This window comes from Oryx dammah, unplaced genomic scaffold (assembly GCF_014754425.2).
Source record: "Oryx dammah isolate SB20612 unplaced genomic scaffold, SCBI_Odam_1.1 HiC_scaffold_20, whole genome shotgun sequence".
Classification (NCBI taxonomy): Eukaryota; Metazoa; Chordata; class Mammalia; order Artiodactyla; family Bovidae; genus Oryx; species Oryx dammah.
The window spans coordinates 30,135,977-30,148,683 of NW_024070204.1; the positions used below are offsets into that span (position 1 = coordinate 30,135,977).

Sequence of the window (12,707 nt, forward strand, 5' to 3'; positions counted from 1 at the left end):
CGCGTGTCCAAGGCTGCCCAGCTCTGTGCCGAGGACACTCACCTCCTCCTTGTCGCTCTGACGGAGGTGGTTGCAGCGGTCCAGGAAGCAGTGGCCACCCATGATCCACTCCTTTTGGACAAGGCTCTGGAAACCGAAAATCGTTCGACAGTGGGGGTCCAGCATCACTTGCGCCAGAGAAGAAACGAGGCAGCAGAGGTCGGAGGCATTGTCCTCTGTGGTGGTGGGGGCAGGCGGGGGTTGCCGGGCAACAGTGCAGAGAGGAAAGAGGGGACCAAGTGTTAAAAGAGCTGTGGAGGGCACAGGCAAAAGCAGGGCCCCCACACCAACGTCTACCCCAACAGTCAAGTTCTAATTCCCAAAAAGGCTGGGCCATTGGTGGCAAAAGGTAACATGTTCAGCTTGAGAGACAAACTCTTCTAGCCTGGCTGGCACCGGCTCCAAGGGACACTGGCACTAATGATGGACTCCTTACTGGTGAACGGATGCAACTCGGCAAACCCAGTGTCAGCACGGGCGCGTCAGATGCACCACACAATGAGGGCACAGTATGGCGGCTTGCTGGGCTCCACAGACCAAGTTTAAAACCCTTCCAGCTGGGGCATCAGGATCGCCATCCCTGAGCTCATTGTTTCACGGCTCAGCTGCTTCTCAGCCACCTTTCCTCCACTACCTCTGCTTCGGAGAAAGGGTAACATTCTTGGACTGCACCAAACTGCTCTGATTGTCAGCTCCATGGCTCTTGCCATTTCCGTCTGAGCACAGAGGGGCCTGCCTAGCCTACAGGTGAAACTCTCCCTGGTAAGTATAAGCCACGTGTCCACCCCTCGGGCGACGGTACAAAACTCACATGATGAAAACTCCACTCACATCCTTGTTCCCCATCCACCACTCATAGCAAGTAACAACATAAGTCTACATCTCGGCATCTGTCTTAAGAATTTCACAGTCCTGAAAGTCAAGGTCTACATCCTCGTAGTTTCTACTTTACAAAAAGAAGTGCCACTCAAGTTGCTATTTTAAAACATCCATGAGGACGATGGTTCTGGTATTCACAGGGTTAGAGAAACTTCAGAATGAATCCTAAGTAGGGAGGTGTTTGCACTGTTAACCTCTCCTGTGACCGCGGGGCCAGGAAGCATTCCAGGGCCAGGCTGTGCTCCCATATCTCCTCCAGGAAAATAAGTCTAAACTATGGGAACACCAGGGTTCAGAAGAAACAGATTTTTATATTCATCTTTCTTTTGAAACAAGTTTCGGTTTTCAAGAAAATCTTCCTTCTTATGTATGAAGTATATTATCAGTACACCTACAAGCCCCAGAAGAGTGGCTAGCGAGTGAGATTTCAGAGAAGACACAGCTCCGCTGTCCGATGGGGAGTGAGGCACAGCTCAACCTCATCTGCTGACCATTCTCACTTCACTTTGCGCACCTCTGGGGTTGGTGCAGTCTGGCCTGGGTACTTGTACTTCTCAGCACCCCTGGTCTTTATCTCTCCTTTTCACCAGTTACTCAGTACTCTGTTCGGCCGCTGTAAACCAGATCTTTTTCAATAACACCTTTATGCCAGCTCTCTCTCAAACTCAATAGGGTGTAAACTTTTAGAAGGCAGAAGCATAGAGCTCTGTATGTGGGAGGTGCTCAGTCCGCGTGTTCAAATTTAAGTCAGAGGGTACAGAAGCCACAGGCTGACACATTTCCGGTCTGCTCACAGAAGCTAAGCCCCAGGAGTCAGACACTCTCCTAGAGAGTGTCAGAAAAATGATAAAAGCTTGAGGGTGTGGAAGCATGAGACACTCTGCTTAAAGCATGAGGCCACAAGAAACTTCAAATATTCAATATGGCAGACAATATTTTAGGTCAGATCTAACCAATCCCAGCAAGAATCTTTGTTGCACGAGGCTTATACACACTGGGTGTGTATGTCCAGCCCACATGTACAGCAACTTCAGTCCACTGTGGAAAAGGAAATCGTGGACCACACAGTTTCTGCAACAACTGCACAAAGTTGTCAGACACAAAGACGCAGAAAAAACAATTAAATCATCCACGGGTGTCTTCATACAAAAAAGGTCATCCAAACTTTAACCGAGTTAGTATAAAACAAAACCCCAAAATATCACGAAATGTGAGCTTTGGTAAAGATACCAAACAATTCCTTCTTGGGCTGCGGATACGTCTGCCAAGTTCCAAGTGAAGGAATGTATTTTTAAACTGTAACAGTGAAATCCAAGGCAAGGACTCCAAGGTCAGGGTAAAAAGTATGAGAAGGACTTCTACACTAGCTCACTCCTTTTATAAGGCAATCTTCCCTGGTGGCTCAGACGGTAAAAGATCCGCCTGCAACACAGGAGACTCGGGTTCAATCCCTGGGTCGGGAAGATCCCCTGGAGAAGGAAATGGCAACCCACTCCAGTACTGCGGCCTGGAAAATTCCATGGATGGAGGAGCCCTGTAGGCTACAATCCATGGGGTCACAGAGAGTTGGACACGATTGACCGACTTCACTTTATAAGACAATTCCACTTACATAAATCTCTATATGCAGAAACGGAACCCCAAGTAAATGAGAAAGGAAGCCACCCTTTGTGCTTTAAATGTATTACCTAAAAGAAGGACGCTCATGTTTTGGGCCTCTAGACATTCTATAATCTCTACTGCTTTTTTCAGGCAGCGCCTATAAGGAGAGAGACAAGTAAAACAGATAATAGGTCTTGAGCTTGGTATTATGAACAACAAGAAATTTAGAGGCAATCTAACTTGATCTTCAGTTTTCCATCTCACTTACTGTGTCATACTAAAAATTCTCCAGAAAAGAAACAAATTATTGTTTACACTATTCAGGTACTGCAAGACATTCATCTGCTTATTAGAAACTTATAGTTTTCAGAAGGGAATTCCAAAGTCGGACGTAAAAATGCTCTTAGACGATTCCTAAACTGGGAATTCTTACTGCAGATTTATACCTGAGTGTGGCAGTGAGTCCTAGTAAGAAGCTAAAATGTCTATATCTGGAGGCTGTGCTATAGGCCCATTTTGTTTAATTCACCCTAACCCTAACCCTAAATGTATCCGCCTGTCTGGAAAGGCCCATGTGTCCTGAAATCCCTTTGTCTCTCTAGATACACTATGCCCTTTGAAACTGTTGCCACCATCAGCAGCTCCACCTGCTGGATTGATAACCCTGCCACGGGGGTGCCTCCCCCAGGCTCTTCACCCGGTTAGGGACGCACACCTTCTCTACAGGCCCCACAAAAAGAAATGGCCTCTTATTTTATAACATCTATGACAATACTTGCAATTATATATTCAAATTATGGGACACACAGCAGGCTCTTGAAAACCTATTTGCTAAGAAGGGTTTGGAGGCCTGCGGCTCCTCTGTTCAAACCAGGCAGGTCTGAGGGAGAACGCAGCGCGAGGGGAGAGGGGGGCCTGCCCTTTCCTCAGAGGTGCCCTGGGGCTAGAGCCATTCACTCACAGGCTCTCACCCAAGCGTCATACCTATTCTGCGCCTCCCTCTGCCCTCGCCTCTGTTTACGGGCAATGGAGAGAAGCTATTCAAAATAGGAAGGAGGACAGGGAAAAAAGTTTTGTTCTCTCAGAATCTCTACTTAATCCCCCAAATGAGAAAGACTAATTGGCACTCATTATAGTAAAAAACAACTTAATACGTAAGAGATATAAAAGATAGAGAATTCTTTTAAAAAGTATGCAATAAAAACTCAGCACCTGGGAATTCCCTGGCTGTCTAGTGTTAGGACTCCGCACTTACTGCAAGGATACACGTTCAATCCCTGATTGTCACCAAACCATCCCCCACCCAAAATAAAAACAAAACCGGAAAACTCGGCATCCCCCCACCTTCCCAACCCCCTGCCTCCTTCCTGGAGGTGAGCACTGCAGCTCAGGTAGAATGCTGGGGTCCCACACCTTCCCATCCCCGCTCCGTAGTCTCAGGAGCAGATCTGTGTGGGCAGGTAGCATATTCGTAAATTCTGATCAGACATGCACAGAAATAATAAATAACAAATGCAAAATCCAGCTGAGCAGAACATGTGATCTAAGAGTATTTAACTGTGAAATAGAAAACAGTTAAATTATTTGTCAGTTTGCTTTACTACTTTGGTTTATGGAACTGTGAAATTTACGAGCAAAACAACACCTTGAAATACCTGATTATGTCTAGCCAGCTGCTACTTTCCAGCAGGGAAAACCATTTGATGTCTGTGTCCCAAAATTCAGTACTATTATCTGAAAAGAAAGGAAACAGAGTGAAGAAGTCGGGCACTGTTTGGGGACACGCCGCTGTAGAACCCGTGCTGCTCAGCGGCGTGGCCCTCCACTGGGCTGAGAATCCAGCACCGGGCTCCAGTTAAGTAAAGTGCATTTCAAACCTTCAGCTGAAGTGGTTTTTGAACTGTAAACCTCTGGAAGGGTGTGGTAGTCAAAAACAGACTTTTTTTTGCATAAGTAAAAAAGTGCCCTAAAATCTGTCCACCAAGTCACGGTCACCCTGTAACTTGACAAGGAGAAAAATATGCATTAGGCAGACACATCGACATTCAGCTTGCTGCTCTTAGAAGCAGAAGATGCAACAGACCATGTCCTATGCCGTGGAAACTTCCACTGGAGTCTTAAACAAACACATATTTATCCTGCACACTGGACACAACCTCCCAATCCAACTGGAGACAGAAGCATTGCATTTTACAGAAGTCTGCTGCATGTGAATGTTGCAAACTCAAATCAGTGAGAAGGCAGATACCCCTGCCAGTACTGGATGGTGACAAAAGAAGTGGAGAATCACAGTTCTGGATCAACCAGTGCAATTTCTTACTTCTCTCCCACGTGCCTGCTTTTTGTCAGTGTGTTCCAGTTAGAGGTGTACACTGGTTTCCCTTGGTGCCATAGTCATCTTTGTCTCCAATGCCTGGCATAGCTGGTGTGTATAATGGAAATGCAATACATGTTGGCTGAACGAATGAGTAAATCCTACATCAGACCACTAGGCTAAAAACGAAAAGCTGAGAAATTGGCAGTAAGCGTGACAAATATCAGAGGGTAAACACGCATTCAAGAGTAAAGAGAGAGGGAGACACGTGTGTGTCACTGGCTGAATCATGTTGATGTACGGCAGAAACTAACACATTGTAAAGCAATTATCCTTCAATTAAAAATAAATACACTTGAAAAAGAGTGAAGGGAAGGGACTTCCCTGGTGGTCCAGTGGCTAAGACTAATCTTTCCCAGTGAAGGGGGCCTGGGTTCGATCCCTAGTCAGGGAACTAGATCCCATATGTTGCAACTACAGAGTTTGCACGCCTCAATTAAGAGTTTGCATGCCACAACTAAAGATTTCACATGCTACAAAGAACAGCGGAGATCCTATGTGCTGCTACTGAGATCCAGCACAGCTAGACACATAAATCAATGAATAAAATATCTTAAAAAAAAAAAAAAAAGAGTGAAGAGAATAGGGAATTCCCCGGCAGTACAGTGGTTAGGATTCAGTGCTTTCACTGCTGAGGGCCTGGGTTCAAGCCCTGGTTGGGGAACTAGATCCCACAAGCCATGTGGTGCCACCAGAAAAAAGGAGTGAAAAGAATCAACAGGTGACCAACCTTGATTAAATCTGATCCAAGGTCTGAACTCTTCACACTGGGCAGCCTGGGCAGGGAAGGAGGAGTGGCAAGGATGGATACATTTAATTTTCTACTTTGTACATTTCTGATTAACTGGGGTTTTTTACACTGTTATATATATATATATATGCTCAATCAGAAAAATAAAATAAAATACTTCCACTCAGTGGAGGAGGAGTCCATTCAATAAGTGACTAAGAAAAACAAACAGATCATCGACCTTACAAAACAGCTGGGGAATACAGGTACTGCAGAGTTCCACGGCTTCTAGAGGAAGAAGCCCAACGCTCACTGCTGGAGAAGGAAGAGAGGAGAAGTGCGGCTCTGTGTTCCTTGCTCTGAGAAGGGGCAATGGGACCAGAGCCCAGGGGAAAATGGTGGGAGGAAATGTGGCAAAGGCCCCCAGGCCCATGGCAACCGGCCCCTCTGTTCTGTGACACCCACCCCTAGAGCCGTGTCCAACCACGAGGAACCCGGGGACAAGGCACCACCTTTCACCCGAGCCATGTAGCTCGTCTTTTTCCAGGTAACATCGAGTTTTGGCTCAGGGTTCTTCTCACCTATCAGAAACAGCTGTTTGAACTTAGAGTACGCCATTTGAATTTCCTGCAGGGACAGGAAGTTGCTTGAGAGGTCTTCAGTCTTAGCAGTCTCATAGGGGGGCCTGTGGACGGTCTTGTAAATCCTAGGTACCAGAAAGGAATGAGACATTAGAAGAGCAGGCCTGAGTCAGAAACAGTTTCTCCTGAGCACTTGCTAGGCGCCAGGATCTGTGTGCAGAGCTCCCACCGACTCCTCCCCAGTGAGGTAACTGCTGCCCAGCAGTGGCCACTCCTGGTCAGCCGGGGCCAGGAACTCAGAGACAAGGAGCAGGACCACCAAGTCTATAAACTGAAAGAGCCAGGATATGAGCCAAGGCAATTTAACTCCTAAGTCCACTCCTTTTCTTGTTTTTAAATGTATCCAGTTTAGGGGTGAATAAAAACGTTTAACTTTTTTATTTTGAAAATTTTCAAACATGCCAGAACAGAATAGCACAGTGACATTTATACCTTGACCCAAATTTGACAACTGTCGATATTAAAGCCATCAGACTGCTGCTGCTGCTGCTGCTAAGTCACTTCAGTCGTGTCCAACTCTGTGTGATCCCATAGACAGCAGCCCACAGGGCTCCCCCGTCCCTGGGATTCTCCAGGCAAGAACACTGGAGTGGGCTGCCATTTCCTTCTCCAATGCATGAAAGTGAAAAGTGAAAGTGAAGTCGTTCAGTCATGTCCGACTCTTTGCAACCCCATGGACTGCAGCCTACCAGACTCCTCCGTCCATGGGATTTTCCAAGCAAGAGTACTAGAGTGGGTTGCCATTGCCTTCTCCAGCCATCATACTACTTTCCTCTAAATGCTTCAGCCATGTGTCTCTCAATACAATGCAGTTGATGCACTTCAGGACCATGTCATCCCGGCTCTTTTCAAATTAAAATCAACCTCGCTGAGCTGTATTCCAGGCACTCGAGGGCTTTATCAGTAGGTAAACTGAAATGGACTTACTCTTGAGAACTGTTCCCAGCTTCCTGGAAAAGAACCAAGCCAACTAAACAATAACAAGATGTGCGATAGTGCTGACCTATCCGAGAAGTTCTTCTGGATCTGCAACACGCCATCATCCTGTTCTTTGGGCAGGGCCGACATTTTCAAGAGGGCACATCCATTGTGGCACGACCAACACCATATCTGCAGAAGAGAAGGAAGGTTTTCCAGACATGATGTAAACCACCTTACAGAGGACAGGTAAGCTTAGCCATGAAATTCATACAGAGAAATTACACCTTCAATACAAAAGACCTGAATATAGTCAACTCTGTTATGCCAAGGAATCAATGTGTTATACTCACAACAAAAAGGACTGATCTAGTCTTACCACCACTACCACCACCTCAGGTCTAAGTAGTCACATTCAGACTCACTGATGGTCTAACATATATACCTTATAACTTGGCTTTAGTGCTGGGAACCTGGAGGATAATAAAATCATCATCATCATTACTGTTACTGTTATTATTATTATAATAGAGACTATTATTACTATAATCATAGAGGTTATCACTGGGGTAAAGCTATTTCAGGATTTTACATGAATTAAGTCATTTGATTCTCACAACCACACTCAGACAAGTTAATAACAACAATAACAACAAGAAATAGGGCTGGAGAGACTGAGAAACTTCTCCAAGTTGCACACAGTTCAGCAATGACTCTGAAGGCCCTACTCTGCCGGGATGGTCAAACGTGGGCAGCTCCCATCATTACAGAAACTTCAAACTAGAAAACACGGACAGCTGGTTATTCAACATAACACTGCTAAGAGACTTGCACACGCAAGACACTGAATTTGGTTGTGAGAGGCTGGAAAGAAGGCTATGATGCTTTGTCTACCTTCAAAGAGCTTTATACTCCAAAAAGAGAAATAAATTTTGCAAATCTAATAGGAAGCAGAATGTGGTAAACCACAGGAGAAGGGAATTTCAATGAACAACAAAGTGTGGCAACAGAGGAAGAAATCAAGTGACTGCGCGTAAGTGACACAGTCGACCGTTTTAAGCATTTTTCTAGACAGGGTGAGTTTCATTTGTTTGTTCTGTTGTACAGGCCCAGAAGGAGATTAGACGTGATTTGGGGGCAAAGTAATGTAATCTGCCAGTAGAACCTGAAATGGAGAAGGAAGGCTGGTTGGAGCAGCCTGTGTAAAGGTCTGGTTAAGGGTTTGACAGTGGCTGAAGCCCAGCCCTGCTCTGCTGACCAAGCTTTTGGGCCCGAGGTCAAAGGTCAACCAAGAGGTTTTCAGCTGTCTAGAGAGGGCATCCTCTTGTGAGTCATCTGCAACGTAAATATCAACCGTACACGGGAATGCCAGCAGCAGCCTGGGCTGGAGATGAGCATGCAATCCAGCCGATACTCCACACTACCCTCAGAAAGGGGAACTGGTTTGGAGTTTCAGAGGAAGATGGTAAATTAGTACTGGGTGTGTTGGGTGTCTAGTGCCCACAGGACATCTGCGTGGAGAGACTGAGGGGGCGCCAAGGTGAGAGGAAGGCCAGGCTGCCACTGCAGACACGGGAGCCGACTGCCAGCTATGGAGGGAGAGCTGTTGAGGGACACAGAACTGCCTCATGAGCTGCCAAAGCGAATGCAGACCCTGCAAGATTCCTGGCGAGGTGGAAGTACTCCAACACAGACAAACCAGAGGCCCCTCGCTGCCCTCTTACTCCCCTGTCCAGTGTCACACTCCGCCCTAGCCCAGGCACTCCTGCCCGCTGCGGGGAGCGGCTCACTCTGAGAAAGGGGGACCCTCTCAAGCCATGACTGGTGACAGGTTCTAGGAAGTCACGTGTTCTCATCCTCTTTATCTCCTCTCCCGGGGCAGAAAGAATCAACTCTTGGTGATAGCCAACCATAGCTCATTTCCCCACTGGAGCTCAACTGTAACTATCCTCTCAGCTCAGGCATGGAGGGGCCTTACATTCTCTATTTGAAACAGTAAATAGAGAGCAAGCAACATTCCTGGTCAGAGAGAAGACTTCTCACAGGAATTCAGCAGAAGACACATGAGTTCCCCTATTATTATCTGTACAATTTCTGTCTGGGAAAGGGCCACAGGTTCCTCGTGTGAAGGACTTGACAACAGACAAGAATTAGTTGGATGATCCTGTTTATCTTAAAAAGTGGATAAATCCCCCCATTATTTGCTAAGTCTCCTTTGGTTTTGGTCTTTTTAACTGAAGTATAGCTGATGTACCATATTAAGTTACAGATGTATAACAGAGAGAGACAATTTTTAAAGGTTATACTCCATTTAAGGTTACTATAAAATTTTGGCTATATTCCCCATGGTGTACAATATATTTAATACTAATATCTTTTATGCTCTGTGTGATGGAATGGAAACCAAGCATGAAAGTGTCTGTCAAAGGGAAAAGCACCCATGAGACCGACTGAAGAGCTGAGGCAGGTGCCATCTTCACAGAACCGAAAGAGTGAATGACAGACAAACCAGGGGTGTTCTGACTTTGGTATCTGGCAGACATTCATTTTTAGAAAAAAAGAAGAAAGCCCAACAACTTTAAGGAAAACATCTGCTCCTCGTTCCTTGGGAGAAAAGCTATGACAAACCTAGACAGCATATTAAAAAGCAGAGACATCACTGCCGACAAAGGTCTGGATAGTCAAAGCTATGGTTTTTCCAGTAGTCATGCATGGATGTGAGAGTTGGACCACAAAGAAGGTTGAGCATCGAAGAACTGATGCTTTCGAACTGTATGCTGGAGAAGACTTTTGAGAGTCATTTGGACAGTAAGGAGATCAAACCAGTCAATCTTAAAGGAAGTCAACCCTGAATATTTATTAGAAGTACTGATGCTGAAGCTATAATACTTTGGCCACCTGATGTGAAGAGCTGACTCAATGGAAAAGACCCTGATGCTGGGCAAGATTGAGGGCAGCAGAAGAAGAGGGCGACAGAGGATGAGATGGTTGGATAGCATCACTGACTCAAAGGACTTGAGTTTGAGCAAGCTCTGAGAGACGGTGAAGGACAGGAAGCCTGGTGTGCTGCAGTCCATGGGATCACAGAGTCAGACACGACTGAGTGACTGAACAACAAAAAGGAGAACAACTGACAATTTGTTGCCAATGATAAAAGCTGAACTTTCAAGCAAAAATTAAAATTTTGGAAGACTAGTCTCTGCCTTTTTAGCTGAACAAATTCCCAATATTCAAAGACTTTTCTAATGAGACAGGGATGATATTAACAAATGTGATTTGTATCTAAGAAAGTACGTCAATATTTGAACATAACCTAGTGAGTTAATATTTTATAAATGACCAATGTATTATGCTTTTAAAATCATGCATGTTTTAAGATCCATTCAGAGTACAAGACAGACCAATGGATTTAATGCAGTGAATGAAAAGTTCGTTGATTATGTTTTCAGATTCTTTATTGCAATTAACCTTTACAAAACCACCATTTATCAATTTTTTGTGTACCATCATATTATCTGACAAGGCTATTAAATACTCCTTCCTTTCCTAAATACACATCTATGTGAGGCTGGATTGTCTTCATACACTTCAACCACACCCAACACAGCACAACAGACTAAATGAAGGAAGGGGGATAAAAGAAAGCAGTTGTCTGTTTTCAAAAACGTACAACAGTACTATCCTACTTTTTTGTTTTGGACAATATAGTTATTTATTATAGAAATACTTATGTTAACATCTAATGAGTTTACTACTAAAATAAACATTAAACAATTTTCCAATTTTAGTTTCTAATATGGCAAATATCAACAGATACAACCACATAAACAAAAACTCTTCGAGATCCTCAATGATTTTTCAAGAGTGTAAAGAGTCCTGAAACCAGAGAGTTTGAAAACAACTGCATACATTTAGAAACAGGGAAAACTCACATAAAAACCCACATCTCTGACTTCTCCTGAGAAGTCCGAGCAACTGGCAAGATCAGGCCCATGCTCCGACATGGCACAAACAGGCTGGCACAGAAGAGCAGGCAGAGGGTCTCCTTGCCTGCCCAGCCTGCACGCACTGCTGGGGCTGGGGCCGCTGCTGAGATACCTTACCTCCCATTACAAGAGTGACCTCTGAGGGGCCAGCCATGTGCACAGCCCAGCATTTATCTGTGATTCTCATTCTGTACTCAATTCCCTGCAGGCTTGGCAACTCCCAACCACCAATTAGAAACTGAAATAACTGCCAGAGTCTTGCTTTCTTTGTTCAGCGACACGTGAAATATGGCTCCCATCCCAGTCTGTTCTGTGAAAACTAAGTAAGTCTCCATGCTGTCTATGGGCGGGAACTCAGCCATGTCCATTCAGGATTAATGGAGAAGCCGAAAAGGATTTGAAATTCTACAACCCTTGGAGGGGAGGGTTCAGCGTCGAAACAATTTAGGTGTTAAATTAGGCTGGCTTTCAACACCAGCTGGGCCTGGAATCATCCTAAAGCTCTTTAAAGATGTCTCTGCTAAGAGCCCCAGGGCCTCTGGGAAAACTTCAGAACTCTGTCCCCCGGGAGCCTCCTGTCGAAGGGGCTCCTCTGGGGAGTCCCGAAGATATTTTTAGATTGCTCTCAGGCTGAGGACGAACTGTTTAATACCAAAGCCAAGGGCTTTAAGTAGGATAATCTGCCAGAATGGACCAATGAGTAACCCGTGCTTTCAGGGTTTCCAGGTGCACTTACTGGTATGCCACGACCCTGGAAGAACACTATGTCCTCTTCGAGAAGAGCAGTGGGGACGACAAAGTATGCTGGCAACCTAGAGGAAAGAGATGTCATTGGTTTTAGTACCAGAGTTAATTCATTAAATACGAACACTCGCCGTCAATGAACACAGGAAGTTGAGCAGACTATCTCGACATGGACGGTATCTCCCTGTTAAGAACTAGAGCAGATAAACTGTCTCTGTCCAAATCAGTCAGGAATCTGAGTTCAAATCCCAGCTCTGCCTCTGATTCTGTGTAACCTTAGGTAAGTTACCCCACCTCTCTGGGTCTGTTTCCTCATGTATAAAATGAAGGGAATTGGACACCTGATATCTAACAGTGAATTCTTAAAAAAAAATTTTTTTTTAACTGGAGGAAAATAGTTTTACAATATTCCCTCCGTCTTGAGCTTCCCTCCCTGCCCCCATCCCACCCCTCTAGGTCATCACAGAGCGCCAGGCGGGGCTCCCTGTGTTACACAGCAACCTCTCACTAGCTACCAGCTTTACACGTGGTACCGTACATCCGTCGAAGCTTCTTCCTTCATCTGTCCCACTCTCTCCTTCCCCCACTATGTCCGTAAGTCCATTCTCTAGACATCTGTGTCTCCATTCCTGCCCTACAAACAGGTTCATCAATACCAATTTTCTAGATTCCTGAGTATAGGAGTTTCTGAAACCGGGAGGGATCTTTCTCATCATACAGAGACAATATACCTGTGTGGATCTGAGTCAGACTAACATGAAAACCAATAATTATGAAGACTACTGCCCAGACAT

At 45.3% G+C, this 12,707-nt stretch overlaps 1 protein-coding gene across 3 annotated transcripts in view; it reads right to left on the minus strand.

Moving 5' to 3' along the window:
- Positions 1-12,707, minus strand: part of MTMR12 (myotubularin related protein 12) — a 79,393-nt gene that overhangs the window by 22,810 nt on the left and 43,876 nt on the right. For all 3 annotated transcript variants that reach the window (XR_005724757.1, XR_005724756.1, XM_040262283.1), the window contains exons 8-13: positions 11,906-11,981; positions 7,269-7,375; positions 6,206-6,330; positions 4,176-4,254; positions 2,607-2,677; positions 43-215 (exon numbers count right to left, since the gene is read on the minus strand). Coding sequence is in view for 1 of the 3 variants with exons in the window: in XM_040262283.1 (XP_040118217.1) it covers positions 43-215; positions 2,607-2,677; positions 4,176-4,254; positions 6,206-6,330; positions 7,269-7,375; positions 11,906-11,981 (631 nt within the window). In the remaining 2 variants the exon portion in view is untranslated. The remainder of the gene's footprint in view (positions 1-42; positions 216-2,606; positions 2,678-4,175; positions 4,255-6,205; positions 6,331-7,268; positions 7,376-11,905; positions 11,982-12,707) is intronic.